The sequence below is a fragment of the Zootoca vivipara genome, chromosome 12, assembly GCF_965207765.1.
Source record: "Zootoca vivipara chromosome 12, rZooViv2.hap1.1, whole genome shotgun sequence".
Classification (NCBI taxonomy): Eukaryota; Metazoa; Chordata; class Lepidosauria; order Squamata; family Lacertidae; genus Zootoca; species Zootoca vivipara.
Window position 1 is genome coordinate 9971342 of NC_142595.1, and position 27041 is coordinate 9998382.

General features: G+C 47.8%; 1 protein-coding gene across 1 annotated transcript; it reads left to right on the forward strand.

The window, feature by feature from the left end:
- The first annotated feature begins 502 nt into the window (after positions 1 to 502).
- Positions 503 to 14844, forward strand: LOC118095239 (amine oxidase [copper-containing] 3). The gene is made up of 4 exons (XM_035136309.3): positions 503 to 2277; positions 7131 to 7416; positions 9795 to 9924; positions 11095 to 14844. The coding sequence occupies exons 1-4, from the start codon at positions 702 to 704 to the stop codon at positions 11380 to 11382; spliced, it is 2280 nt and encodes a 759-aa protein (XP_034992200.1). The 5' UTR covers positions 503 to 701; the 3' UTR covers positions 11383 to 14844.
- The last annotated feature ends 12197 nt before the right edge of the window (positions 14845 to 27041 follow it).

The window sequence follows — 27041 nt, forward strand, 5'->3', positions numbered from 1 at the left end:
CTTCATTGCAGCCCCATTTTGAAATGTGTTGCTCTTGCTCAGAAACCCAGTTGTTGTTTTTTTTAAATCAAGGAACTGAGAGTTCCATAGACAACCCACCACGATGAAACAGCTAGCCCAACAGTAAACTGAACACATATTCTTATGGGGTGAGTGCCAAGCTAAATCTGTGCTTCTGGGGCTGGACCAGGGGGGTGGGGGGTGGGCAATGTGAACATGGTGGAAATGAGCTTTTGAGCCGTCTGAGAAAAGGGCAGAAAAGGGTTTCTGCCGTGAGCAGGCATCATTACTTTCTCGGCTTGGGAGGGATCAGGTTACAGCATTTCATTTGGAGAGAAACCTCCTCCGACATCATTCTCTCCGAGGGTCTCTGCTAAATCTGGGTGTTTTGCCTCTCTGGGGCCTTGCCTTAGCCTGGCATTCTCTCCAAAGACCTCTTAGTCCATCATCCCGGGCCAAGAGCAGCTTGGGCTTATGGTGGATACATAGCTGGGCAGAGAGAGAGAAAGCCTGCCTTTTATAGTCGCTGATGAGCCCTCCATGCATTCCTAACTCTAAACCCTCCTCTAATTCTGAACAGAGCAACAGCTTTCCTCCCTCCCTCCCTCCCTCTTTCCCTCCCAAGCCGTTTCCTGCAAGGAAAATAGCAGTCGGGGTTGCTGAGTGTGCCGCGACCACTGCTGCCTTTCACGGACACCGGCATGAACATGAAAGCGGTGGTTGTCCTCCTGGTATTGGCTCTGGCTACCATTTTTGCTTTAGTTTGTGTCTTGATGACCAGAAAGGAAAAAGTCGTTAGGTGTGGTGTCTCAGGGCTCCAGAATTCTCCCGAAGGCACCAGCAGAGATCCGAGCGAGATCTTTGCTGACCTGTCACCCGCCGAGATGGCCCAAGTGGTGAAATACCTCAAGGAGAATCTTGGCGTACACCTCGAAGATGCGTCTCGGGCAAAGCCCTCCGATAACTGCATTTACTACCTGGATACGCACTTCCCCCCTAAAGAAGTGGCTCTGGGCTTCCTGGACCATGGAAGGGCTCAGCCCCAACGGGAGGCCTTGGCTGTGGTGTACTTTGGGAACCAGCCAGATCCAAATGTCACCGAGTTCGTAGTAGGCCCTCTTCCGAACCCAGCGAGCCACCGTGACATCACGCTGAAGAAATTTGGCAGGAAGGTGCCGTATCACAGCAGGCCGGTGACCCAGAAGGAGTACAAAGATATTGACACCTTCATTTTCCGTGAGCTCTTGGGGGCCTTCAACTTCCTTAGAGAATGTTGTGAGTATAATGGGACTAACTTGGCTACTCTGACCACAGCCCCCCGAGGCTTTGAATCTGGCGACCGAGCCACCTGGTTTGTCCTGTTCCACAATGTCATTGGGAGTGGGTACTACATCCACCCCGTTGGCTTGGAGGTGTTGGTGGACCACCGGAGTCTGAACATCTCCGAGTGGAAGGTGAAGAAAGTGTTCTACAACGGCCAGTATTATGAGAACATGGCCCACCTGGAGAAGGAGTTTATAGATGGGCGTGTGAAGGAGGTCAGAGTGAAGCCAGGCCACCTGAAGAACGATTTTGTTTCAAGGAAGCCTTCAGAATCTTCTCCTCATCCAGGCCCTTTGCAATTTGAGCCCCTCGGGATGCGCTACACCGTAGCTGGCAGCCATGTTGTCTACCAGTCTTGGAGTTTTGCCTTTGGGATGAACGTGAACACAGGGCCACGCCTCTTCAACATCAGATTTGGCGAGGAAAGGATTGTCTATGAGTTGAGTCTGCAGGAAGCTCTTGCAACTTATGGCTCCAACTGCCCCGGGGGAATGGTGTCTAGGTACATGGACGGAAGCCTTGGCATTGGGAAGTTTTCTTACGAATTGGTTCGGGGAGTGGACTGCCCCTATACGGCCACCTACGTGGACCGCCACTATTTGATAGACTCTGACGCCCTGAAACTGAACAAGAACTCTTTCTGCATCTTTGAGCATGACATGGGCGTGCCTCTCCGGCGACATTTTTCTGACATGGGCTCCTTCTATTACGGGGGGTTGAACAAATACGCTCTGGTCTTGAGGGCCGTTTCCACTCTCATCAACTACGACTACGTCTGGGATTTTGTGTTCTACCAAAATGGTGCTATAGAAGTCAAGGTCCATGCCACAGGATACATCAGCACTTCGTTCCTCGTGGAAGGTGGCACTGCTTATGGAAACAGGGTCGGGGAGCACACCCTTGGAACCATGCACAACCATCTAATGAACTACAAAGTCGACTTGGATGTTGGAGGTAGGTGCCCCATACTTCCCAAAACGTTACGTTCTGCCACCCTGCGTCCCACCACAAATCTAGCTTTCCCCCAGGAATCTCACATTCTGCATTTCAAGTAATGTAAAGAGTTGTGTGACTGTTTAAAAATTCGTTTTCCTATTCAGACTATTTATAGGGTTTGACGTACCAGAGCTAGACTAGTAGATTATAAGAGGGATGCCAAGTGTGAGCCTTCCCTTATTAAGGACTCAGAAAACTAAACTTTTTTTTGCCAGAACTTGGAAAAGAGTGTGCTATTTTTTCTAACTATTTCCTAACAATTAGGCATGTTTGATTCCCCCCCCCCAACAGACGGGTAAGAGTCTTGTGAGACATTTGTGATGTATTTGTATTTTGTTTATTCTGGCCTAAATTTTGAGTCGGGGGGGGGGCTCCTTTAGGACCCTTGGTGATGTCACTGGAAGTATGATGAGGTCTGATTGGGGCAGGGATTGGAAGAAGGGGAGTGGATGGGATCAGGGGCATAGGAAGGGGGCAGTGGGGGTGGACCGCCCTGGGTGCCCTCACTGAGGGGGGTGACATTTGGTGTGCCGCCTGCCCACAACTCTCAAGCCTACCCCAAGCCATCGGGGTAAGGGGGGGAGCTGTGCCACTTTGCCGGCAGCATTCCCCCCTTCCCCCTTCATTTTGACAGCTTGGGGGAGGCAGCCTCCGCACCATGCCCCCCTCGGGAACGCACCTGCCCTGGGCAGCGCAGGCATATGCTCTGCCGCTGGGTGGGACCAAGGGGAAGAGTGGCAAAGGTTAAAATCTAAGCCAGAGAAGAACTTTTGGGGCTGTAATGCCCACCTTATACAGTAAGCAGTGCAAATCTCTAAGCTTCGTGATGCTAAGCCCAAGGATTGTGAAACTTGGATCTATCACAAGGTGAGGCAGAGTGAAGAGGGGCTCAGCATCCTTGGGAAGGTCAGGCACAACTTCTAGCTTCTCCCAAACCTGAATGTGCTGTTTAGGGTCCCCTTAGAGGATACTTGGGAGCTGTGATGTCTGACATAAGGAGATAATTCTGTTATTAACAGAAGCGTACCATCTGAAACGACAAATAGTCTATAAAACGCAACCCGTCATCTCGAGGAGGCAGATTAAGAGAATTGATGGCATGTGTTTCTGGAACACTGGTAACATTCGGCAGACGTTCTGTTCCTTGTCTGGTTTTGTTCCCATTTCCCCTACTGATTGCCTCAATGTGCCATCAGCAGAGATCAGGAGCCGGGAAAGTGTCGCCCAGAACGGTGCGGCTAGGGCAGTGTTTCTCAACCAGTGTGCCTCCAGATGTTTTGGGACTACAACTCCCATCATCCCTAGCTAGCAAGACCAGTGGTCAGGAATGATGGGAGTTGTAGTCCCAAAACATCTGGAGGCACACTGGTTGAGAAACACTGGGCTAGGGCAGAAGCTCAACACGGCTTGAGCGAGGGAACACATCTTGCAGGGAAAGTAACGGGACTCAGAGAAATGAAATAACGGAACATCTGATAGTGCTAGCAAGGAGCAAAAGCGAACCAGAAACTTGGGCCAAGAAGGGGAAGTAGCAGCTTGTAAATTACATGAGCAGGAGATGCTCCTGTTTCATAAAACAGCGTTTAGGGCTTTACAGATGCATCGCAGAGAAACAGATGTCGATGAAGCAGAGTTCTTTAAACGGTTATGTGGGAATGGGGGAAACTCTTCAGCCCAAGGCTCACATTCCCTCAGGGGCAAACTTCCAAAAGCCGCCACGCTAGGGGTGGGCGGTGCAATAAGCAAAAGTGGGCGGGGCCATGAATGCGTACAGTAAGACTGCCACAAAGGAGTCAGAGGTTTCCACATCCCACTCACTCCCATTTCTTCCTCTTTTCTCCATCAGGATAAGCAAGAGGCACATTCCTGCCACAGAAAAGCACTTGAGGGATAGTGTGAGAGCAGAGCTAGTGAGAGGAGTGGCCTAGAGAGAGGGGCATGGCCTTGGTGGTGGGTGTGGCCTGGGAAGAATCTTGAGGGTTGAATAGAGAAGCCCCCCCCCCCCGGGTTGTATGATCAGGATTAATTTCCACAGCAGCAGGAAACTAATGGCAGGGTTGGGAATGGCTTGCTGCTTGCTTGTAATCTCACCCCATTCCTCTTTGCATGTGGAAATGGTGAGATGCGAGTCTTCATTTGCTCAAACTCTGGTCCAATAAGGAATGTGGGGAGAGGGTTTGGCTCAGCAGAAGACCACGGGCTTTGTGTACACGGAGCTCCATTTTGGGCTCCTCCAAGTCGGGCTGGGAAAGACTTTTGTCGGAGATCCCCGGAGAGCTGCCTGCCAGACAACAATCCTGAACAAGACGGTGTGATGTAATCCATTGGAAGCAGTCAAATACACCATTCCTTGTTTTGCTGGAGTGGACATGCAAGGGAATGTTTGGTCCAGCCAGTCGAAACTTCCTGTTCCTCCTGGCCTGGAGCATCCTTCCTTGCATGTGACTAAAAGGTGGGCGTGACCTTACCTGACCTAACAAAAGGTCCAGTCACATAGCCACCTCTCTCTTTTCGACCTTCCCGCATCACCTGGACTGGATTGCTGGCTGCCACAGCAGTTCCCCAGGTCATCTCCCATATGGGGTAAATCTGCCTGTCCATGTTTGTAACTTTAAGCCTAAAGCCTGCCTTCAGGGATCACACTGTGCTCTGCCTGATCGTAAGTAAAACTATTTTTTGTTACTTATGAATAAGCCTGTGGTGTCTTTATTCTTTTAGGAGGGATCCAAAGGGGGTCTTACCAGGAACACACCATTCAATCTGAGCTGGATTGAATTGTGTAATAGTAAAAGGTTTCAGACGAGTCAGGAACTTGTTTTCTGCTGCGTAAGAAGGGGGAATGTGCTCTGCTAAGTGAAGAAAATTGCTAGTGCAAGTTAGGAAGGATATTAACAAACGATATACTGTATCCTCTCCTGCCACCCTCAACATTCCCACAGATGGACCAGGCAGAGTCCTCTGTTACTCCACCCTTAGATAAATGGCAAGGAGCTAGTCTTGCAATGCCACCTGTAAAAGAAAAGGCAGTGATAGTCGCTGTAGTGTGTTTCATTATATAAAGGGCAGAGTGATACATTGCTCACTTTCTCCTGTAAGAGAGGGAAAGCTATGGTGTACCACTGAAAAATGCTCAGATCTGGAAAATCTGGTCTCTTGTTTTCAAAACCTCCTGTTGGCTCATTGTGCAATTTAGGCTAACTCAGGGCTTACCCACACCCACCCTTTGACCTGCTCTTTCCTGTTCTGATTAAGCTTTAAAGAGTGGGTTTTCATGGGGCAAGCTCTGGAGCAAAAGGGGGGGGGGGCGTTCAAATATGATAATGTAAAGCTCTGGCCGTGCCTGGAAAGTGTAGAGGAAAGTGTGGATAAGTCCCCCGACTCCTCTTTTTCTGTCCCTCCGTCTCTCTCAAACCCTTAGTTCTCCATCTGTGCACAAGGAATAGGACCTACTCTGCTGATGAAATATGCACTGATTCATCATTTCATGCGGTGGCCGCAAGGAAACCAAATTAGGAAGTCCACAAAGAAATGCAGACAAATGATAAGAACAGTTCCCACAATGGAAGTTAGGCAGGAGGGAGTTTCGTAGCTGTTGATCAGCCACAGGAAAGGCCTCTCTCTGAGCTCCCTTCCCGTTAGAATTTGCCAAGGTGCCAAGCTGTTCTTGGCTGGTCTTAAAAGTTTGCCATGAAACGTAAGACAGATTGCCTCTGAGACGACCCTGTTAGGAGACCACCATTATCCCCATCTGACAGCTGAATAACCGATGCAGAGAGAGATGGGGACTTGTGCAATCCTACACGATGGGAGATAATTTGAGCCCACGCCTCCCAAATACAAGGTGGAAGTTTCCTCCACAGGCCCAAGCTGGTGTTCAGAGATGCCGTCCTGCACCCAAGATTGTGAGGGGCTGGCATGCGTTTCACGCATGTGAGATTGCATCGTCATCAGGAGAAAGCCAAGCACCCAGGCCAGCATGGCTTCCTCTCTCGCCACTGAACTGCACCACATTCGCCCTCCTCCACCCCCTCAGCATTGAGGGGGCCCAGCCCCCTGCCAGCAAATATTGAGGGGGCCAAAGACTCCTCTGCCCCTTGGAGTTGGTGTGCCTGTTATCCCAGTGGCTGCAAGAATCACCAAATTGTAGAGTTGAAAGGGACCGTGAGAGTCATCTAGCCGAACCCATGCTGAGGTTAACAGTCTCTCTCTCTCTCTCTCTCTCTCTCTCTCTCTCTCTCTCTGCTTTTCAAGTTTAAACATTTCACTAATTTTACAATCCTTTTGACATTTCAAAACTTGACTTCCTTCCCCCTCTCTCTGTAGTTTCTTAAATTTATCTTTAATATCTTCTGCCTATCCAAATTAACTCAATTTCCTCATTTATTCATCTTCTTTAAATATATCCTCTTATGAAACTGCAGGTTATTACAATAATCCTGGCATTGTTCTTATCTGTTTACAATTTGTCTGTAAATATTCACTAAACAGTTTCCATTCTTTTATAAAAAAATTTTTTTATCTTGATTTCTTATTCTCCCGGTAAGTTTCGCCATCTCTGCATATTCCATAAGTCTTTGTATCTGTTCTTCCTTTGCTGGGACTTCTGCCTCTTTCCATTTTGGGGCAAGTAGCATTCTTGCCGCTGCAGTCGCATACACGAATAAGTTTCTGTACAGTTTGGGTAGTTCTGTCCCATTAATTCCCAAATGAGATGAACAGTATCGTGCTCTACTAACGATCTTGCTTGTTGAGGGTTTGTCTCTAGGAGCTGAGGTGGCAAGTTCTTCTCTCTTAGTCTTTGCTTTCGTCAGGGACCAAGAACTCCCTGGTGGCCCTCGATATGGCGTTTGAGTCCGTGGAGGCCCCTTGGAGCCCAGAGCACCAGATCCAACGGCCCGTTCTCACAACCCAAACCCTGGACAAGGAGGAAGATGCTGCCTTTCCGCTGGACGGCAAAGTCCCCCGGTACCTGCACTTTGCCACCAGCCGGGAGAACCAGTGGAACCATCAGCGAAGCTACCGCATCCAGATCACCAGCTTTGCTGGAGAACACATGCCTGAAACTAGCACCATGGAGAGGTCCATTAGCTGGGGCAGGTAGGTAACAGGAACCATGATCTTTTTCTTTTCCCCCCTTAATTTTATTTCCTGTATTTTTCACTCCATAAAACACACTTTTTTCCTCCTAAAAAGTAAGAGGAAATGTCTGTGTGTCTTATGGAGTGAATGTGTGGTCCCTGGAGCCAAATTGCCCAGGGGCAAAAAGCAGATTGTGCTTTTTTATTTTATTTTTAGAAAGAGCTAAAGGCTAACAAGAGGGAAAGAGTGTTGAAAGGAACCCGCTCAGCAGCTGATTGCAAGAGATCGGGGAGGGAGATAAGGGAGCTAGCTCCCTTCCCTTCCCACCCTGCCCAGGCCCATTGCCCAGGCCTCAATTGTTGTCTGCAGAGGGAGGCTGCTTGTTTCCCCAGTGACATGTGACTGGTTGATTAGATTATCTGTCTGGAAACTGTAGAAATGGGTCCCTTTCCTTTCCTAGAGAAGCTGCAGAACTGTGAGTTGAACCCCATAAAAACAGGATTTTTTCCCTTTGCAAGGTAAGCTCAACAACTTTGAGCTGATCCTCAAAAAATGGAGTTTTCCCCCTTTGCAAAAGAAGCTTCTTCAAATATTTAATGGGTGGGCAAAGGCACCTAGGCCTCTAGGAGTTGGCTGCTATGCCTTGGACAATTCAAGAAAGCAAAATATTTTTTTCTTGTTTTCCTCCTCTAAAAACTAGGTGTGTCCTATGGAACAAAAAATACGGTATACTTTTCAGATACAGTGGTACCTCTGGTTGCAGACAGGATCTGTTCTGGAGGCCCAGCAGGGTCCCGAGGTTTTCGCAACCAGAGAGACTGCTTCTGCACACGTGTGGGGCGGTAGAGCGCTTCTGCGCATGCGCGCATGGCAAAAACCCAGAAATATACTACCATCAATATATCATTTTAATATAATTTCCTCTTATACTATAGCATGCTGGAAATTTTATATCCCTATCCCACAATCATTCCCATGCTTCCATGTCTATATTATGACCGATATCTATTGCCCGAAACAGCAAACCATGTCCTGTTTGTCTTTCAGATAAATGCCACCCTGTTTCATTTTTTTAAAATACTGATTTTTATTAATTTTTCAAAGATTTAAACAAATTTATCATTCACTGATATTTTTCTTGTTCACTTCCCACCCTTCCTGCACTGATTTTTATATATATATATATATATATATATATATATATATATATATATATACACACACACACACACACACACACACACACACACACACACACACAGTGGTACCTCTACTTACGAATGTTTCTACTTACGAATGGAGCTCCGCCCGCCATCTTGGATGCGGTTTAGATAGGATTTTTTCTACTTATGAATTTTTAGATAGGGTTGCTTCGACTTACGAATTTTTTCTCCCAATGCATTCCTATGGGATTCGACTTACAATTTTTTTCGACTTACGAATGTGCATTCGGAACGCATTAAATTCGTAAGTAGAGGTACCACTGTATATATATTCTTATCCTTGGTTGCTGCATAATACTTATTGCTAAACCCCCTTAACTCCAGCTTATCATTTATTTTTTGCTCCCCGTCGCGCATAACTCAGAATCCTGCTTGCAATTTCATATTGCTAAAATACTTTGACAGATAGTAAAATAAAATTTAAAAAGACCTCCAATTTTCCATAAGCAGCTCATCATTTTGATCTCTTGGTTTTACGGTCAATTCCACCATTTCAGCACAGTCCGTTGATTTTTATAAGCCATTCTTCTTGGTTTGGTGTCTCTTCTTCTTCCATTTCTGCACATATAAAAGCTCTGGCTGTCGTCGTTGCATGCATAAAAAGATTATTCAGCTTATTTGGAACCTCCGTCCCAATTATCCCTAGCAAAAAAGGCTTCAGGGTTTTTTTTGGGGGGGATCACCAATTTAAACATATTTTTGAATTCATTATCCACCCTGTTTCATTTCGAGGGTCGTTCCTGGGTCACTTCAGTGCAGCTAACTCAGCAAAAACTGTTCGGGAGGCAGCAGTTATGAGTCACCGGTCTCTGCAGCCACGGCAGGCGCTGTGATTCTCTAGCAGTTTGACTTCAACCCTGGAAGTGCACCCCTGGAGGGCTGTAGCTCCAGTGGTGGAGCATCTGCTTTGGGTGCAGAACGCTCCCCTAGGGCTGGCAATGTCCACTGTCTGAAACCCTTGAGCGCTGCTGTCAGTCAGTGCAGACAGTACTGAGCTAGACAGGCCAGTGGTGTGACTCTGTATACAGCAGATGGGATGGGTGGTAGCCATCTTGCCACGGACTATCATATTCAAAGTAGAGGGTGGCACTGCTAGGAATAAAGACAAAGAACTTGCCTCTTGCCTCTGCTTTCATCCTCTCAATCATTTCCCCCGTTATCCGTATTCCTCAGGTATAAGGTGGCTGTAACCAAGCGGAAAGAGGAGGAGCTGACCAGCACATGCATTTATAATCAGAATGATCCTTGGGATCCACTGGTGGTCTTTGCTGATTTCATAGACAACGAGACCATCGTCAACGAGGTGAGTGCTGAGATCCTAGAATAGCACAAGGGACCATGAGAATCATCTAGTCCATTGTTACCTCAAACCTGGGCCCCCAACTGTTGTTGTACTACAACTCCCATCATCCCTAACTTGCAAGACCAGTGGTCAGGGATGATGGGAATTGTAGTCCAACAACAGCTGGGTACCCAAGTTTGAGGAAACACTGATCTAGCCCAACTCCCTGCAGTGCAGGAATCTTTCACCCAACGTGGGGCTTGAACCCATGACCCTAAGATCAAGAGTCTCATGGTCTACCGACCAAGCTATCCTGAATTATTGCTCTCTGTGGAAGAGGGGCAGAGGTCCATTAGAGATGGAGAAAGCCTTAAAGGAGAAAGGGTAAGGGAGATGTACCAGTAATAATGATAATGGTCTAAAATCTTGTGAGTCTGGCATACCCAAAGAACACTTTCTTTCATATGACCTTAGATTTAGGTGATGCTCTGCTAAGCCTCTTTGGTGGGGACTTCATTCCTGTGGAACTTCTTACCTAAGGGGGCTTCCAGACAGGACAGAAAAGGCATGAAGAGAGCAGAGCAAAAGCAGCCATACCGGCATAGTCTCAGATTGGTTGGGAAAAACTCTGGCGAGAAGGAGACTTAGGCAGCTATGGGAAGGCGGGGACCTTCAGACTCTGAAAGACCTTGTTGAAGAAGAGTTGCTGTGCTCATTAAGCCTGGCACTTCTGAGCCGATTCTGTTTCCTCTTAAGAGTTAACTTCACTTACCCTGTGTGATTTATTGCTGGCTTCTGATAGATAAATGGCCCACAATTTGGCCACAAACTGTCTAGGGTGGTTACCGTAAGCATCATCTATATCAGGGATCGCGAATTGGCAACCCTCCAGATGTTGCATAACTCCAGCTCCGATCATTCCTGACCTCTGGCCATACTAACTGGGGTTGATAGGAGCTGGAACCCAGCAACATCTGCAGGGCCACTGAGTCTCCATCTCCATCTCCATCTCTGATCAACATGCAGCCTGTTCTTGACTAGCCTACCAACTACAGTGGATACAAATCCTGTTTCAACACACTGAGACCTGGGGAAAGAATGGAAGTTCTCTTCCATGACCATATTATCGAGGAAACCGTCTTTCGCTCGTGACAAACAGGCCTGTTGTGTGTGTTTCCTTCCACTCTTCAGGACCTCGTGGCTTGGATCTCCACTGGCTTCCTTCATGTGCCACACGCTGAGGACATCCCCAACACCGTGACGGTCGGCAACGGGGTGGGCTTTATCCTTCGGCCTTACAACTTCTTCAACGATGATCCGTCCATCAAGTCCCCGGACGGCGTCTACTTTACATTGGACCAAGATGCTAGCAAATGCGACGTCAACCCAGCCGCTTGCTTGCAGGAAACAGCTTCATGTTCCCCCAACCTACCTCCGTTCACCTTCAGCGGCTTCTTCCAGAACTTTACAAGTCGTTGACAAGAAGAAGGACTCCGCATTCCCCACCCCACCCCATCTCAGTTTGCCCAAATATGCCTGTTTCAGCTGAATAGCGACACTGTGGAGCCCAGGCAACGTCTGACTTGAATACTGCCTGCTCTCCGTATTCCTTCTGTCTACTCCTTCACTTGTTGCTGCCTTGACAGTGTTATTAGTTTGGTGTTGAGGGGGGGGGTATTTTCCCTCTTAGGCCACGGGTGGAGAACCTGGTTTCCTCCAGATGCTGCTAGACTACCACTCCCATCATCCACACGCACAGTGGCTGATGGGAGTCGGAGTCCAGCAACGTGGCAGCAGCCGCTAGATCAGCTGAGAGAAGAGATCTAGTGATCCAGGATCACTCTGTTGGCACAGGTGTGGTGCTTCCTGTTCTTGATCTATTTTTTTTACCCCTGCTGGTTGCTTGACGAACTTGTAACTTGAGTTTGCTTATTTCCTCCTCCCTCCCAATCAGTTTTCCTCTTGTGTCGTGCCATTTTAGATTGTAAGCCCAAGGGCTGGCCCAAGACATTTTGGCACCCCAAAATGGCCCTCTCCCTGCCAGGGAATAAGAGGGTCAGGGAAGATCTACATCAGGGATAAGGGGAAGGGAGAAAGATTGACATCGGGATCTGCCGTTGCGGGTGGACCTTGGGGCAGGAATCGACTCCCTCTTTTTTTGTAGTGATTTGCAATATGCTTTGGGAGCCATATTTGGTTTAAGAATGGGATTTTTAAAAAATCTTTAAATCTGGGGTGGCTAACATTTTTCTGACCCAAGGGGTACATTCACCCTTGACCAGTCCTTTACACTGGGTACATGCCAGTGGCAGGTGTGGTCAGAATTGGGGGTGGCCCCCCCATAGTCTCTCACACTTCCATGTAAATACAGAGGACACAAACATACAGATACTGGCCTCATGCTTCTCACCTGACTCACTTTGGTGAATGAATGAATGAATGAAATTTATTACGGTCAGAGACCAGCTTGTGAAACAATATTGGAACTACAATCCCAACAGCAAAACAAACATTTAAAACAATAGACAACAATGGATTTTAAATTTAAAAATGCGGTAGGCATATAAACACATAAAAAACTTTAAGATAGACTTCCATAGAGAAATGACCCAGAGTCGCCCTTGGATCCGAGTTTGGGAATTGTCTTAACAAACTAGATTGAAACGGGGGGGGGGGGTCCTGCGCCTACAGATCTGTGCACAGAATCTGGCGACCATCTGGGTCGTCTTGTGATCTTTGCCTAACAGAAGAAGATAGAATTTTTGCTTTACCGGGAGGTCAGTAAGCCTCACCAGCAGGAGGTCAATGGTTTCTCTGCATGCCTCGTCCGAAAAGGGGCATCTAAAAAATATGTGTTCCTATATCCTCCAATTCCTATATCCTCCAATGAACAGGCACTCACTTTGGTGAATGGGAGTTAGTGTCCTTTTCCATTCATCCAGTGATTGACCTAATGACTGAGATGAGGGTGATCTGCATCCTCATCAGACAGTGATGGAGAAAAAATGCACTGAAAAGTGAATCAAGGTGCAATTTTCAAGACAATATTCCAACTGAAACACAGTTATCTTTCAAAATTCAAACTTCCCTGAATTTTGTGAAGCAGTTTGCCAAGGAGACAATGTTTGTTTGTTTTTAAAAAAATGCATGTATTAGAGCAGGCACGTCCAACAGGTAGATCGTGATCTACCGGTAGATCACTGGGCATCTGTGGTAGATCACTGGTAGATCAGTGGCTCCCCCCAAAGAAGCTGAACAACTTTGGCTCGGCTCCCCTAAAAAAAGCTCAACATTTTGGCCCTTCACCCCCTAAAAATGGGCCTTCCCTTCTCCCTATAAGAAGCTCAACAAGTTTGACCTGAACCCATAACAGGGCTTTCCTTCCTAAAAAAAAAAGCTCAAAAACTTTGACCTGAACACCCAAGTAATGGGCTTCCCTCTTCCCTAAAAAAAGCTCAACAACTTTGACCTGAACCCCCCAAAAGGGGGTAGATCATTGCTAGTCTTTAACTCTGTGAGTAGACTGCAGTCTCTTGGGAGTTGGCCACCCCTGTATTAATACTACTACTACTACTACTAATAATAATAATAATAATAATAATAAATTTTTATTTATACCCCGCCCTCCCCAGTCAAAACCGGGCTCAGGGCGGCTCACACCAATAAAATTACAATAAAACATAAAAAGCAATTAATTAAAATACAGATTAAAATACAGTATTAAAATTTAAATTGCAGCCTGATTTTAAGTAGTCCATAAATCCAAGCCATGAGGGAGGAAAACACAGGGGTCAGACTAAGTCCAACCCAAAGGCCAGGCGGAACAGCTCTGTCTTGCAGGCCCTGCGGAAAGATGACAAATCCTGCAGGGCCCTGGTCTCCTGTGAAAGAGTGTTCCACCAAGTTGGGGCCAATACTGAAAAGGCCCTGGCCACCTTATGGCTCGGGATCTCCAGAGTATCGTTGTTTGTGGACCTTAAGGTCCTCCGCGGGGCATACCAGGAGAGGCGGTCCCATAGGTACGAGGGTCCCAAGCCGCATAGGGCTTTAAAGGTCAAAACCAGCACCTTAAACCTGATCCTGTACTCCACCGGGAGCCAGTGCAGCTGGTAAAGAACTGGATGAATGTGATCCCACGGCCGGGACCCCGTAAGGAGCCTCGCTGCGGCATTCTGCACCCGCTGGAGTTTCTGGGTCAGCTTCAAGGAAGCTCACCCCTTATTAGGGGAAATGGCTCGCAAAAATGTGTGCATTACTCAAAACTGAGCTTATTAGGAGAAATTTGCACTGAAACGCTGATGTTTTGCAAACTGCTTTGAAAGCTGAAGTTAAAGTTAGAAAAGAGTAGAAATGGAGGCAATCCCAGAATTGACTAATCCTTCCGTCCCTACATCAGACCACACTGCCCCCCTCCCAACCCAACGATATGCATACCATGTCTACAGTAGTTTCATTTGCTTTTTGCCACTACTGCCAAAATTGATGGCGTCCAGGGGGAGCAGAAAAATTGGTTTGTGGGCTCTATCAGCCCCTGAATTTGGGGGGGGGTCAGGGGTTTCTCCAACCCTCTCTTAGGCTGACTGAGTGGAGAATTTCTGGGTTTACCCGATGGTCAATCAGATGCTTCACACAACCGTTTTTCATGTGATGGCTTATATAGGAAAGCAACTATGTGCTGGTTTTCTTAGGGTGTAGAGCAGTCGTGTCACCTCCCCTAGAGACAGAGGAAGCAGACACCATCACACACGAACTCAGAATGGAAACAGAGATAATAATCTGGCCACAGAATGCCTTGCTGTTATGACTCCTCCACTTGCCACAGGAATTTCTGCAGCATCTGCCGCCCTGGGACATGCCTGTCAATTTCCCTTTGCTGTGAGCAGATGGTTCGCGGCTTGTTTTGGCGTTAAGTGAAATAAATGGTTTTGTGTGTTTTCAGTAGGCCCATTGGGTGTGTGCATTTATTGCGCAATTGCTCGAGATGCGTGTCTGAGTTGCGCCTAATAATCTGCAATTAATCCAGAATGCGGCAGCTAGACTGGTGACTGGGAGCAGCCGCCGAGACCACATAACACCGGTCTTGAAAGATCTGCATTGGCTCCCAGTACGTTTCCGAGCACAATTCAAAGCCCTAAACGGCCTCGGTCCAGTATACCTGAAGGAGCATCTCCACCTCCATCGCTCTGCCCGGACACTGAGGTCCAGTGCCAAGGGCCTTCTGGCGGTTCCCTCACTGCGAGAAGCCAAGTTACAGGGAACCAGGCAGAGAGCCTTCTCGGTAGTGGCACCCGCCCTGTGGAACGCCCTCCCACCAGATGTCAAAAAGAAATATAACTACCAGACTTTTAGAGGACATCTGAAGGCAGCCCTGTTTGGGGAAGCTTTTAATCTTTAAGAAATTAGTGTATTTTAATATTTCTGTTGGAAAGCACAAACGGTGCTATTTTTAAAAAGTGTTATTTGCCAGTCTCCATCTTGCAATGTGGAGCATGCCATGGACGGGAGACTCCATTATTATTATTATTATTATTATTATTATTATTATTATTATTATTACAGGTAGGTAGCCGTGTTGGTCTGAGTCGAAACAAAATTTAAAAATTCCTTCAGTAGCACCTTAAAGATCAACTAAGTTTTTATTTTGGTATGAGCTTTCGTGTGCACGCAGTGTATCTGAAGAAGTGTGCGTGCACACGAAAGCTCATACCAAAATAAAAACATTATTATTATTATTATTTATTGGCAAACAGTTATCTGCAAGTGGAGGAGATTTAGAAAGGGTCAGGTCAGTTGGTGATGAAGAGGGAAACTCCAGGAAAGAGACGCTCGGTTGAGGGGTGACCTTATATTGAATGGCATGTGAAGAAAACAGAAACACAGTACCAGAGCTAAATAAAAAAATTCCTTCAGTAGCACCTTAAAGACCAACAAAGTTTTTATTTTGTTATGAGCTTTCGTGTGCATGCACACTTCTTCAGTACCAGAGCTGATTGTCGCTTTTGTCGAAAGTGGGGTGTTGTGTGTTTTAAATGCTATATTGCTGTTCCTTTAAAACAAACAAAAAAGTACATTCCTCCCTGAACAGAAAGCAAGCAACATATGGCCTTTGGGGGCAATGGGTGCCTGAGGACAAGGGATGCCACGTGCTCTGGGATTTCCCCCGCAAATGTTCAGTGAACTCAGACCTCCGAAAGAAAGACGTTGCCAAGTGAAGAGAGCAGGGTTAATGTGTAACAGCTGCTTTGAATTACAGATGTTGAGGTGAGGGAGGGAGGCTGCAATGTCCTTGGCTTCGGGAACCCCTTCTCTCGTCACTAGGCCTCCCTGGCACAGGTCTGGCTCATGATCAGTGGTCAACAACACCCCTTCCCTGCGTGAGCATCCGTGAGTGCAGGCCTGTTAAGTTAAAAAAAAGAATTATTGATTTGGTTTTCCAGATTAAAGTTTTACAATCACATATCCAACATACAACGTAAAAACAAGATTCCAAAGAATCTCCTGGACTTCCCTCCAACTCTTTGTGGGTTCCTATTGTTAATCCTTCCCTCCTGCATCTTTTATTAGAGAGCCAGTGTGGTGTAGTGGTTAAGAGCGGTAGACTCGTAATCTGGGGAACCGGGTTCGTGTCTCTGCTCCTCCACATGCAGCTGCTGGGTGACCTTGGGCCAGTCACACTTCTTTGAAGTCTCTCAGCCTCACTCACCTCACAGAGTGTTTGTTGTGGGGGAGGAAGGGAAAGGAGAATGTTAGCCGCTTTGAGACTCCTTCGGGTAGTGATAAAGCGGGATATCAAATCCAAACTACTCTTCTTCTTCTTCTTCTTCTTCTCCTTCTTCTGATAATCCAGATCTTTTACATCACCATTATGTCCGGAATTCACCAGGTACAAGTGTTATTCCAATCCTACTAATGATTTTTAGCTGTTTACAGTGGTTTTCGGCATAGTTCATCAACTTAATCTGCCATTCTTCTCTGGTAGGGACTTCATCTCTGGGCCAATAACATCTACACAGCCACATAAATAGTCTTTTCTGCTCCCTTGGGATTTCAGCACCTAGAATTCCTAAAAGAAAGGCTTCGGTGTTGTTGTTTTTTAAGAAAAGGTTATTTTAAACAATTTTTTTCATCTTATTATATAACAGGAGTGATGAGAATGAGGCCTGTTAAGTTTCTAACAGAGATCTCCCTTATAAAACCACTCCAGGGTCTGGGGCCTCGATGGGGCCCTGATCCTGCTTGAGCCTCTGTTCCCCAAAACCAGGGCATGCATCAATAGGAGTATAGCGTCTAGATCAAGGGAAGTAATACCGTGGTACCATTGTATCCTGCTCTGGTCAGACCTCACCTGGAGTACTGTGTCCAGTTCTGGGCACCACAGTTCAAGAAGGATACTGACAAGCTGGAACATGTCCAGAGGAGGGCAACCAAAATGGTCAAAGGCCTGGAAACGATGCCTTATGAGGAACGGCTTAGGGAGCTCGGTATGTTTAGCCTGGAGAAGAGAAGGTTAAGGGGGTGATATGATAGCCATGTTCAAATATATAAAAGGATGTCATATAGAGAAGGGAGAAAGGTTGTTTTCTGCTGCTCCAGAGAAGCGGACACGGAGCAATGGATTCAAACTACAAGAAAGAAGATTCCACCTCAACATTAGGAAGAACTTCCTGACAGTAAGAGCTGTTCGACAGTGGAATTTGCTGCCAAGAAGTGTGGTGGAGTCTCCTTCTTTGGAGGTCTTTAAGCAGAGGCTTGACAGGCATATGTCAAGAATGCTTTGATGGTGTTTCCTGCTTGGCAGGGGGTTGGACTGGATGGCCCTTGTGGTCTCTTACAACTCTATTATTCTATGATTCCATGAGAGCTTCTGATATAACCATACTGTATTATGGGTTAGAGAAGAACAGGTGGTTAGTTAGTTAGTTAGTTAGTTAGTTAGTAAGAAGATGGAACAATTCTGCACAGCAAGGCAAAAGATATAAAGGTTTCTAGGCTGCCCCATCACCTCCTGGCAAATAGAAGGGGAAGAAATGGAGGCAGTGAGAGATTTTACTTTCTTGGGCTCCATGATCACTGCAGATGGTGACAGCAGCCACAAAATTAAAAGACACCTGCTTCTTGGGAGAAAAGCGATGGCAAACCTAGACAGCATCTTAAAAAGCAGAGACATTACCTTGCCGACAAAGGTCCGTATAGTTAAAGCTATGGTTTTCCCAGTAGTGATGTATGGAAGTGAGAGCTGGACCATAAAGAAGGCTGATCGCCGAAGAATTGATGCTTTTGAATTATGGTGCTGGAGGAGACTCTTGAGAGTCCCATGAACTGCAAGAAGATCAAACCTATACATTCTTAAGGAAATCAGCCCTGAGTGCTCCCTGGAAGGACAGATCGTGAAGCTGAGGCTCCAATACTTTGGCCACCTCATGAGAAGAGAAGACTCCCTGGAAAAGACCCTGATGTTGGGAAAGATGGAGGACACAAGGAGAAGGGGATGACAGAGGACAAGATGGTTGGACAGTGTTCTCGAAGCTACGAACATGAGTTTGACCAAACTGCGGGAGGCAGTGGAAGACAGGAGTGCCTGGCATGCTCTGGTCCATGGGGTCACAAAGAGTCAGACATGACTGAACAACTAAACAACAATAAAAGCTGTGTTATTGTTCTGAATTCTAAGGATGCGGTTGCCTCCTTCCAGAATGACAAATCTATGGTGGTGGGAGTCAAGGAGTTTCATGTAGAATGTAGGGCTTGGCCACCTCCCAAGTCAAACCCATAGCCTCATCTACAGCAGTACTGGCAACTCTCCGGGGCTTCAGACTGGAGTCTTTTGCAGCCCTGCCTGATTATGCTAGGCAGAGGCGCTGAATTACACACCCCAATTCACACCCCAGCCAGCACCTCTTTAATCTTCTACCCTCTTTAATCTTGTACTTCCATCAGGAGAGATAGAAGTATAATCAGGCTAAATTTAGCCAACAGGCTAAAAACCAGTTTCTATCCGCGGGCTAGTTACAGGTAGGTAGCCGTGTTGGTCCGAGTCGAAACAAAATAAAAAAATTCCTTCAGTAGCACCTTAAAGACCAACTAAGGTCTATCCGTGGGCTGTTAGGCTGCTGAACGGAAAATAATATAGTGCAACTGACTTTCAGGGTTTGTGTGTTGTGCGACAAGCGCCCAGAGTGCAATGAGATTGAGTGTAAGGGGGGGTGGGGAGGCTCGGTTAATTTCATTGTACACAGGTTGTACATTGACAATAAAGGTATTTATGATTATGATCTCGAAGCTACGAACATGAGTTTGACCAGGCAGTGGAAGACAGGAGTGCCTGGCATGCTATGGTCCATGGGGTCACGAAGAGTCGGACACGACTAAACGACTAAACAACAACAACATGATTATGATTATACCCAACAATGGGTGGGAGAGGCATTGTTTGTGGTTCCCCTCCCAAAAGTGCATTTCCGGGCATGGCATGGCACCCAAAAAGGGTTTGGGGCATCATGTGAGATAGGCGCCACCCAAGTGCCCCCCCCGCAAGGAAATTGCACCACAAAGATGGCATCCCGGATTTGGGCTTCCAAGTGTTGGAGGGCATGCTCTTTAGTGAGAAATGAGTTTCTTGAACTCTCAGGGCCAAGCTATGTGAAATGTGCAACTTGGAAGCTTGTCAGGGATATGATATGACATTTTAATAGGATTGTGGGTGGGGAGGGAAGGGTTAAGCCTCCCTGTCCTGTGGCGCAATTCAAATCTCCCCTTGCCCTGCCTGCGCTTACTATCAAGTAAAAACAAACAACCTCTGACGTGTTCAGAGATGCGTTTAGTCCATGTGCCATTTGACACCCAGGGCCTCCTCCACTCATGTGCAAAGCCATGTGGGCTGAATGCTGAGCAGGGGAAGTAGGCCTGGTGGCTGCTAGGTCTTCTCTCTCTCTCTCTGCTGTTCCTTCGTGCACCTCCCCACCTCCCACCCTGTCCGTCCCTTTTTCAGGTTAATTATTTGAGTAATGTGTGGGGATGAAGTCAGGATGTGGTGTCAGATGATAAGCAGAGAGGCCCCGGGAAAGAAACTGGGAACATGCTCTGTTGCGTTGCTGCAATCTGGCCGGGTGCATTAGTGGGACAAAGGTTGGCCAAAGAGAAAGGGGGAGCGTGGGGGGGTGTTGTGACGTGGGGTTTGTGATTTCAGCTCTCTTGACAAAACATGCTGGAGACAGTTCTCTAGTAACAGCTCTTTATTAAAGTGAACAAGACTGACTGTGAGGGCAGGAAGGCTACATTTATAGGGACAGGGAACTAGCTAGAAGGGGATACATTTTGGAGGGAACAATATCAGGCAATCACAGTGCTGCCTTTTGGAGGGAACCAATAAGACAGAGGATCCAAATACAGCAGCTTAAATGAACCAATAGTAGCTGTACCCTCTGGAACCAAAAGGCAGTTACTTTATCCTAATGCAAATACAGACAATAATAATACAGAGATAAAATCCTTTGACTCAATACACAACACCCCTCCCCCCCTAGTGAGCACAGCAGACGTAATCCCTCAGGTACTGTGGGGTCCTACAACTTCTACCTGATCTCCTGACAACAGGTGTTGCAGGTTCTGGATTGGGTGTTACCTGTGGTGGAGGAGCTGCTATAGGGGTTTCATCAGGAACAGAGGGAGTCCCAGACATCTCAGGGTCCCCGACCTGTACCTCGTCATCATGAGGAGTAGCAGACCCTGGTTCATTTGCTGAAGTCCCTGGTGACTGCACCTCTGGACCATTTTCACTCTGGTCTCGCAGCTGTGCGTCATTAGCCAGGGATGAATTATCTGACTCCTCCCTGCTGAGCGCCCGGCGCCTCAGCTGATCTATATGTCTCTTCCAAACTTGCCCATTTTCCAAGGTCACATAATAGGACACAGGTCCACTAGCCCGGGTGATCACACCAGCCACCCACCGCGGACCTCGTGAATAGTTCCTCACCCAGACCAGATCTTCAGGGGCGAGATACCTTGTTGTGTCAGTCTCAGCCTGGGGGGTTGCTCTTGAATTACGGTTTGGCATTTTATCTGGGTGGACATAATCCAGCACCGTTACCAGTCTTCTACCTAAGAGCAGCTCGGCTGGCGACTTGCCCGTCGCAGTACACGGCGTCGCATGCTGCAAAAATAACATTCGCCCAATGCGAGCCGACCAGTTACCCTCCATTAAGCGCGCAATGGATTCTTTGGCTGTTCTTACCATGCGCTCAGCCTGCCCATTGGAGGATGGGTGAAAGGGCGCGGATGTGACCCCTCTTATGAAGTTATCAGCCAAGAATGCCCTGAATTCTTGGGATACAAAAGCTGCCCCATTATCTGATACAATGGTCTCAGGTAACCCGTGGGTAGCAAACAGCTGCCTCAACACCTTGATTACGGCAGCTGATGCCATGCTAGGGACCATCGCCACTTCTAACCATTTGGAATATGCATCAACGATAACCAAAAAGACCTTCCCTTGGAATGGCCCCGCAAAATCTATGTGCAGCCGGCTCCAGGGAGTCCTGGACTGCTCCCACCAGTGGACTGGTGCTCTGGCCACTTCTGGCCGCACCTCTTGGCATGCCTTGCATGTTCGTACCCATTGTTCTATGTTCTGGTCCATTCCAGGCCACCACACATAACATCGGGCTAGCGACTTCATCCTGACCATTCCCGGGTGTCCCATGTGAAGCGTCTCAAGAACCCTGTTTCTCAGTGGTGCTGGGATGATCACCCTATCTCCCCATAGGAGACAACCCTTATGCATGGACAATTCGTGCTGCCTTGTCGCATAAGGCCTGAATTTTTCTTCATGCGGACCACCTGGCCACCCCCTCCCCACCCAAGTGAGCACACGGGAGAGAACAGCATCTTTCCTCGTTTTCTCAGCTATATCCGTAGCTGTTACAGGAGCCCCCGGAAGTGTTTCTAGCATCATAATGTGCTCCGCCGGAGCAGGATCCTCATTGCTCCCGCCAGGAAGGGGCAAGCGACTCAGCGCATCAGCATGGCACAATTGTTTCCCCGGCACATGGGTCAAGGTGTACTGGAACCCATTCAGGAATATTGACCAACGCAACATTCTGGGGGAGAGAATTTGTGGCGTTTGTTTGTTTGGGTTGAACAACCCTAACAGTGGTTTGTGGTCCGTTTCAAGGGAGAATTGGCGACCGTACAAATAATCATAGAACCTTTTGATTCCGGACACAATAGCCAGTGCCTCTTTATCAATTTGAGCATAGTTGCGCTCCGTGGGCGACAACGTACGGGAATAGAAAGAGATGGGCTTTTCCGACCCATCCGGTTCCCTATGACTCAGCACAGCCCCCAGACCGTATTGAGAGGCATCACATGCCAGGACCAGCGGCTTTGACTCATCATAATGAGCAAGGACGCTCCTGCTACTCAGCATTCCTCGCAAGGAGTCAAAAGCCTTCTGCTGCTCCCGCCCCCATCGCCACACATTCTTTTTCTGCAATAGTCTATGTAATGGTTCAGCTACCGAAGCTTTCTGGGGTAAGAACGAATGATAAAAGTTAATAAGTCCCAGGAATGACTGCAACTCCGTCTTGTTCTGTGGTCGTGGTGCCTCGATGATGGCCTTAATCTTAGCATCTGTGGGGTGGATGCCTGATGCATCAATTTTAAACCCCAAGAAATCCACCGTTGGCACCCCAAAACTGCATTTTTCCTTTTTCAGTTGCAACCCCACCTCCTTGAACTTGAGCAACACTGCACGGACACGCGCAACCAGTTCCTGTGGGTCTTTTCCAGCAATCAAAACGTCATCAAAAAATGGCAAGACCCCCGGCAGACCTCTTAACAGGCGTTCCATGAGCCCTTGAAAAATCCCTGGGGCCACACAAACTCCGAACTGTAATCTGTTAACTCTGAACGCCCCTTTATGTGTGACAATAGTCTGTGCTTCCGCTGATTGTGGGGTTACTGGCAGCTGTTGGTAAGCTTGTGCCAGGTCAATTTTGGCGAACACCTTGCCCCCAGCCAGTTTAGCCAACAGATGTGATACAACTGGAATGGGGTATGAGTTTCCCCTGAGTGCCTTATTGATAGTACATTTGTAATCTGCACATATCCTGACTTCCCCATTTGCTTTAAGGGGCGTGACGATTGGAGTCTCCCACTTAGCAGAGTCCACGGGTGAGAGAACTCCCTGCCTGACCAATTTATCCAGCTCTGCCTCGATCTTGGGTTGCAGTGCAAATGGCACTCGCCTTGGTTTGAGTCGGATTGGAGCCACCCCGGGGTCCAACTCGAAGTCAACTGGGGGCCCTTTATAACAACCCAGTTTTCCATTAAAGAGACCAGCAAATTCCTTGCATAATACCTCGCTCATCTCAGGGCAGGTTTGGATTGAATTAAGCCCTGAGATACTCAGTCCCAGGGCAGGGAACCAGTCAGTGCCCAGGAGACTGGGGCGACTGCCCTTCGCAATCACCAGTTTGAGTACAGCCTGTTTGTCCCGGAACTGTACTCTCACGGCACACATTCCCATAACATGGATGCGGCCTGCTGAGTACGACTGCAAGGTTGCCGGAAAGGGCTCCAGAGGGGGCAACTTACCCCTGGGGAAGAATGTCTTCGCGGTCTGGTCTGACACGATGGTGAATGCAGATCCGGAGTCCACCTCCATGTCGCACTGCTGACCCTCAATCTTCACCTTGACGTGTGCCTTGCCTTGCGCTGGAAACTGCACGGCCCTCCCATTGATCTCCGTTACGTAGTGGCAGTCCTTTAGAAAACGAGTTGCTGTGGGCGGTCTGCGATGCTCCAGTCTAGGTGCTCCTGTCGCTCCCGACGCCGCCGATCTACAGACCCTGGCGATGTGACCCGTCTTTCCGCACGTCCGGCAGATAGCATCCCTGAAACGACAACTCTTCCTTTCATGGTTTCCGCCACAACCTGGGCAACTGCCTCGGCGATCTCTGTGCACTGTGCAGGCCTGACGCACCGACTCAACCCCACGGACTGGGCTCTGGCTTGGAGTAGCCTCTAGCTCGTCCATGGCATGCGCAACTTCTATCTGTGGCTTAGTGGCCTTGCGACTGGCATCAAGCTCCTCTCTTTCATAATTCTCCGTGGCGGTGGCCTCCTTCAAGGCTGAAGCAAGGGTAACCTCTTCTTTAGCCACGATGCGTCTTCTGGCTTTCTTGCTGCTCAGACCCCCAATAAACCGATCCAGGAGAGTCTCTTCCAGATTTTGGAAGCCGCAGTGCTGAGCGAGCTTCCGGAGTTCAGCCAGAAATGTGGATACAGACTCCCCAGCACGCTGCTGCCTCTTATGGAACTCCATCCGCCGGGCCATCTTGGTCTCAGTAGGCGCCAAGTGGCTTGTTAGGCAGGCAAGAATATCTTGGAGAGATGTCTCACTCAGCTTAGCTGGAGCAAGTAATGCCTTGGCTAGCTTGAAGGTCTCGGGCCCACAGTAGCTCAGGAATGTGGCCCTTCTTTTGCTGGCATCGGTGATCCCTTGAGCCACTGCAAAGAACTCGAAGCGTTCGACGTAGTCTTCCCAGGTGTGGGGCTCTGATGGCTGGAAGGGCTCCAATACCCTTGGACTCTCCATTGTCCTAGCGGGCAGGGTCGTCTTCTCAGCTGGCCAGTGAGTCTTGTTCTCAGCTGCAATCCGGACTCTGAGGCAGGGTTGTGTTTAACCGCTCCTCAGCATTCCGGATCCCACCTTCGTCGCCAGTTGTTGTGACGTGGGGTTTGTGATTTCAGCTCTCTTGACAAAACATGCTGGAGACAGTTCTCTAGTAACAGCTCTTTATTAAAGTGAACAAGACTGACTGTGAGGGCAGGAAGGCTACATTTATAGGGACAGGGAACTAGCTAGAAGGGGATACATTTTGGAGGGAACAATATCAGGCAATCACAGTGCTGCCTTTTGGAGGGAACCAATAAGACAGAGGATCCAAATACAGCAGCTTAAATGAACCAATAGTAGCTGTACCCTCTGGAACCAAAAGGCAGTTACTTTATCCTAATGCAAATACAGACAATAATAATACAGAGATAAAATCCTTTGACTCAATACACAACAGGGGGCACTGCCGTTTTCTTGCATTCCCGTTTCCTAGGAAAGGTGCGTTGTCTCCTGCATATGGCTGCTGGGGCTAGAATCTTGTATCCTCTAATTCTGGAAATGATGAACAAGCCACCGGAGTCCCAATTAACATACCTGCTGCAAGATGATGATTCGACCAGAACACTACTTGTAGCAAGATATTTGATTTCAGTTCTTTCTTACAAAAAGCAGAATGATTTACTTTACGATTACTGATATCAAGTTACATCATTCGAGTAGCCTTTAGATCTGATTAATGAACAATGAAGGCCTGCAATGCACTAACGTTTTAACCATAGCTAAAAGCCCCACAAAATTACTTGAAACGTTTAAATATGTTGTACATACGTTCCTTGTATGAGGGGCTGATTTTGTCTGATTGTTCTGATTGTTTTTATTTTGTCTGATTGTTTTTATGTAGGGCGGTTTTATACTGTTTTATCATTGTTTGCTGTGTATTATGGGCCTATGGAAGATCAAACCTATCCATTCTGAAGGAAATCAGCCCTGAGTGCTCACTGGAAGGACAGATCCTGAAGCTGAGGCTCCAATACTTTGGCCACCTCATGAGAAGAGAAGACTCCCTGGAAAAGACCCTGATGTTGGGAAAGATTGAGGGCACTAGGAGAAGGGGACGACAGAGGACGAGATGGCTGGACAGTGTTCTTGAAGCTACGAACATGAGTTTGACCAAACTGCGGGAGGCAATGCAAGACAGGAGTGCTTGGCATGTTATGGTCCATGGGGTCACGAAGAGTCGGACACGACTAAACGACTAAACAACAACAACAAAAAGACTGAATTCCTGAATGTCTTTGTCCATGGAGTTTTCTTGGTAGGGATACTGGAGTAGCTTGCCAGTTCCTTCTCCAGGTGGATCACTAGTCAAAACTCTCCACTATGACATGTCCATCTTGGGTGGCCCTGCATGGCACAGCTCATAGCTTCTCTGAGTTATTCAAGCCCCTTCGCCACGACAAGGCATTGATCCATGAAGGGTGCTGGAGGAGACTCTTGAGAGTCCCATGGACTGCAAGAAGATCAAACCTATCCATTCTTAAGGAAATCAGCCCTGAGTGCTCCCTGGAAGGACAGATCGTGAAGCTGAGGCTCCAATACTTTGGCCACCTCATGAGAAGAGAAGAATCCTTGGAAAAGACCCTGATGTTGGGAAAGATTGAGGGCACAAGGAGAAGGGGACGACAGAGGACAAGATGGTTGGACAGTGTTCTCGAAGCTACGAACATGAGTTTGACCAAACTGCGGGAGGCAGTGCAAGACAGGAGTGCCTGGCGTGCTCTGGTCCATGGGGTCACGAAGAGTTGGACACGACTAAACGACTAAACAGCAACAACATGGGCCTATGGCCGAAATAAAGTTTATCTATCTATCTATCTAGGAAAGGTGCTGTATAAATAGCCTGAGGATGCCATTTTACCAGCTCCTCTCAACAACACAGAGGATGCCTTCTCGGCCTGTTTCTCTCCACGCAGCAGCCTCCTGGCACCCACCAAGTTAGGCGGGCAGCGGAAGGAATGGCGCCGGCGAGGGAAAGAAGAGCTACCCATTTGGGTGCCATTCCTGAAGTTGCAGCACAGGGCACAGAAAACCAAAATGTCTGTTTTTGCATGCTAGCAAACCTGCCAATCCACTGGGGAAAAAACGAAACAGAAGGAAACCAGGTCAAAGGCACTTGGAAAGATGGTGGTTTGTGCATTTGTATAGAAATTTAACCAATGCAATTGGGGGTGAGGATCAGGAGCTATAAAACCACCTCCAAACTGTAATGGCATGAAGAATGTTCAGGAAGAGGTGAGCTATAGTTGGCAGCTCTTGAGCTTAGAAGAGCGTGAGGAGAGAACGTTGTTCTCTCCACCCACCACGTGATGAACTTTGAAAATGAGGACAGGTCCCTGTCCTGAAGGGAGGGAAGAGGAGGCAGGAGTAAAGAGGGAAGCATGACATTGTTGTTTCAGTCGCACATGCTTAGGCTTAGGTTGAGTAGAGCATGAGAACCAGAGGGTTGTGTGGTGTGCCAGAA

Bases quoted from the DNA above. Each gene is read 5' to 3' on its own strand.
- LOC118095239 (XM_035136309.3), top strand. From the start codon at position 702: ATGAACATGAAAGCGGTGGTTGTCCTCCTGGTATTGGCTCTGGCTACC. The intron at 2,278-7,130 runs GTAGGTGCCCCA...TGCTTTCGTCAG, and splicing joins AGTCGACTTGGATGTTGGAG to GGACCAAGAACTCCCTGGTG. The intron at 7,417-9,794 runs GTAGGTAACAGG...CGTATTCCTCAG, and splicing joins AGGTCCATTAGCTGGGGCAG to GTATAAGGTGGCTGTAACCA.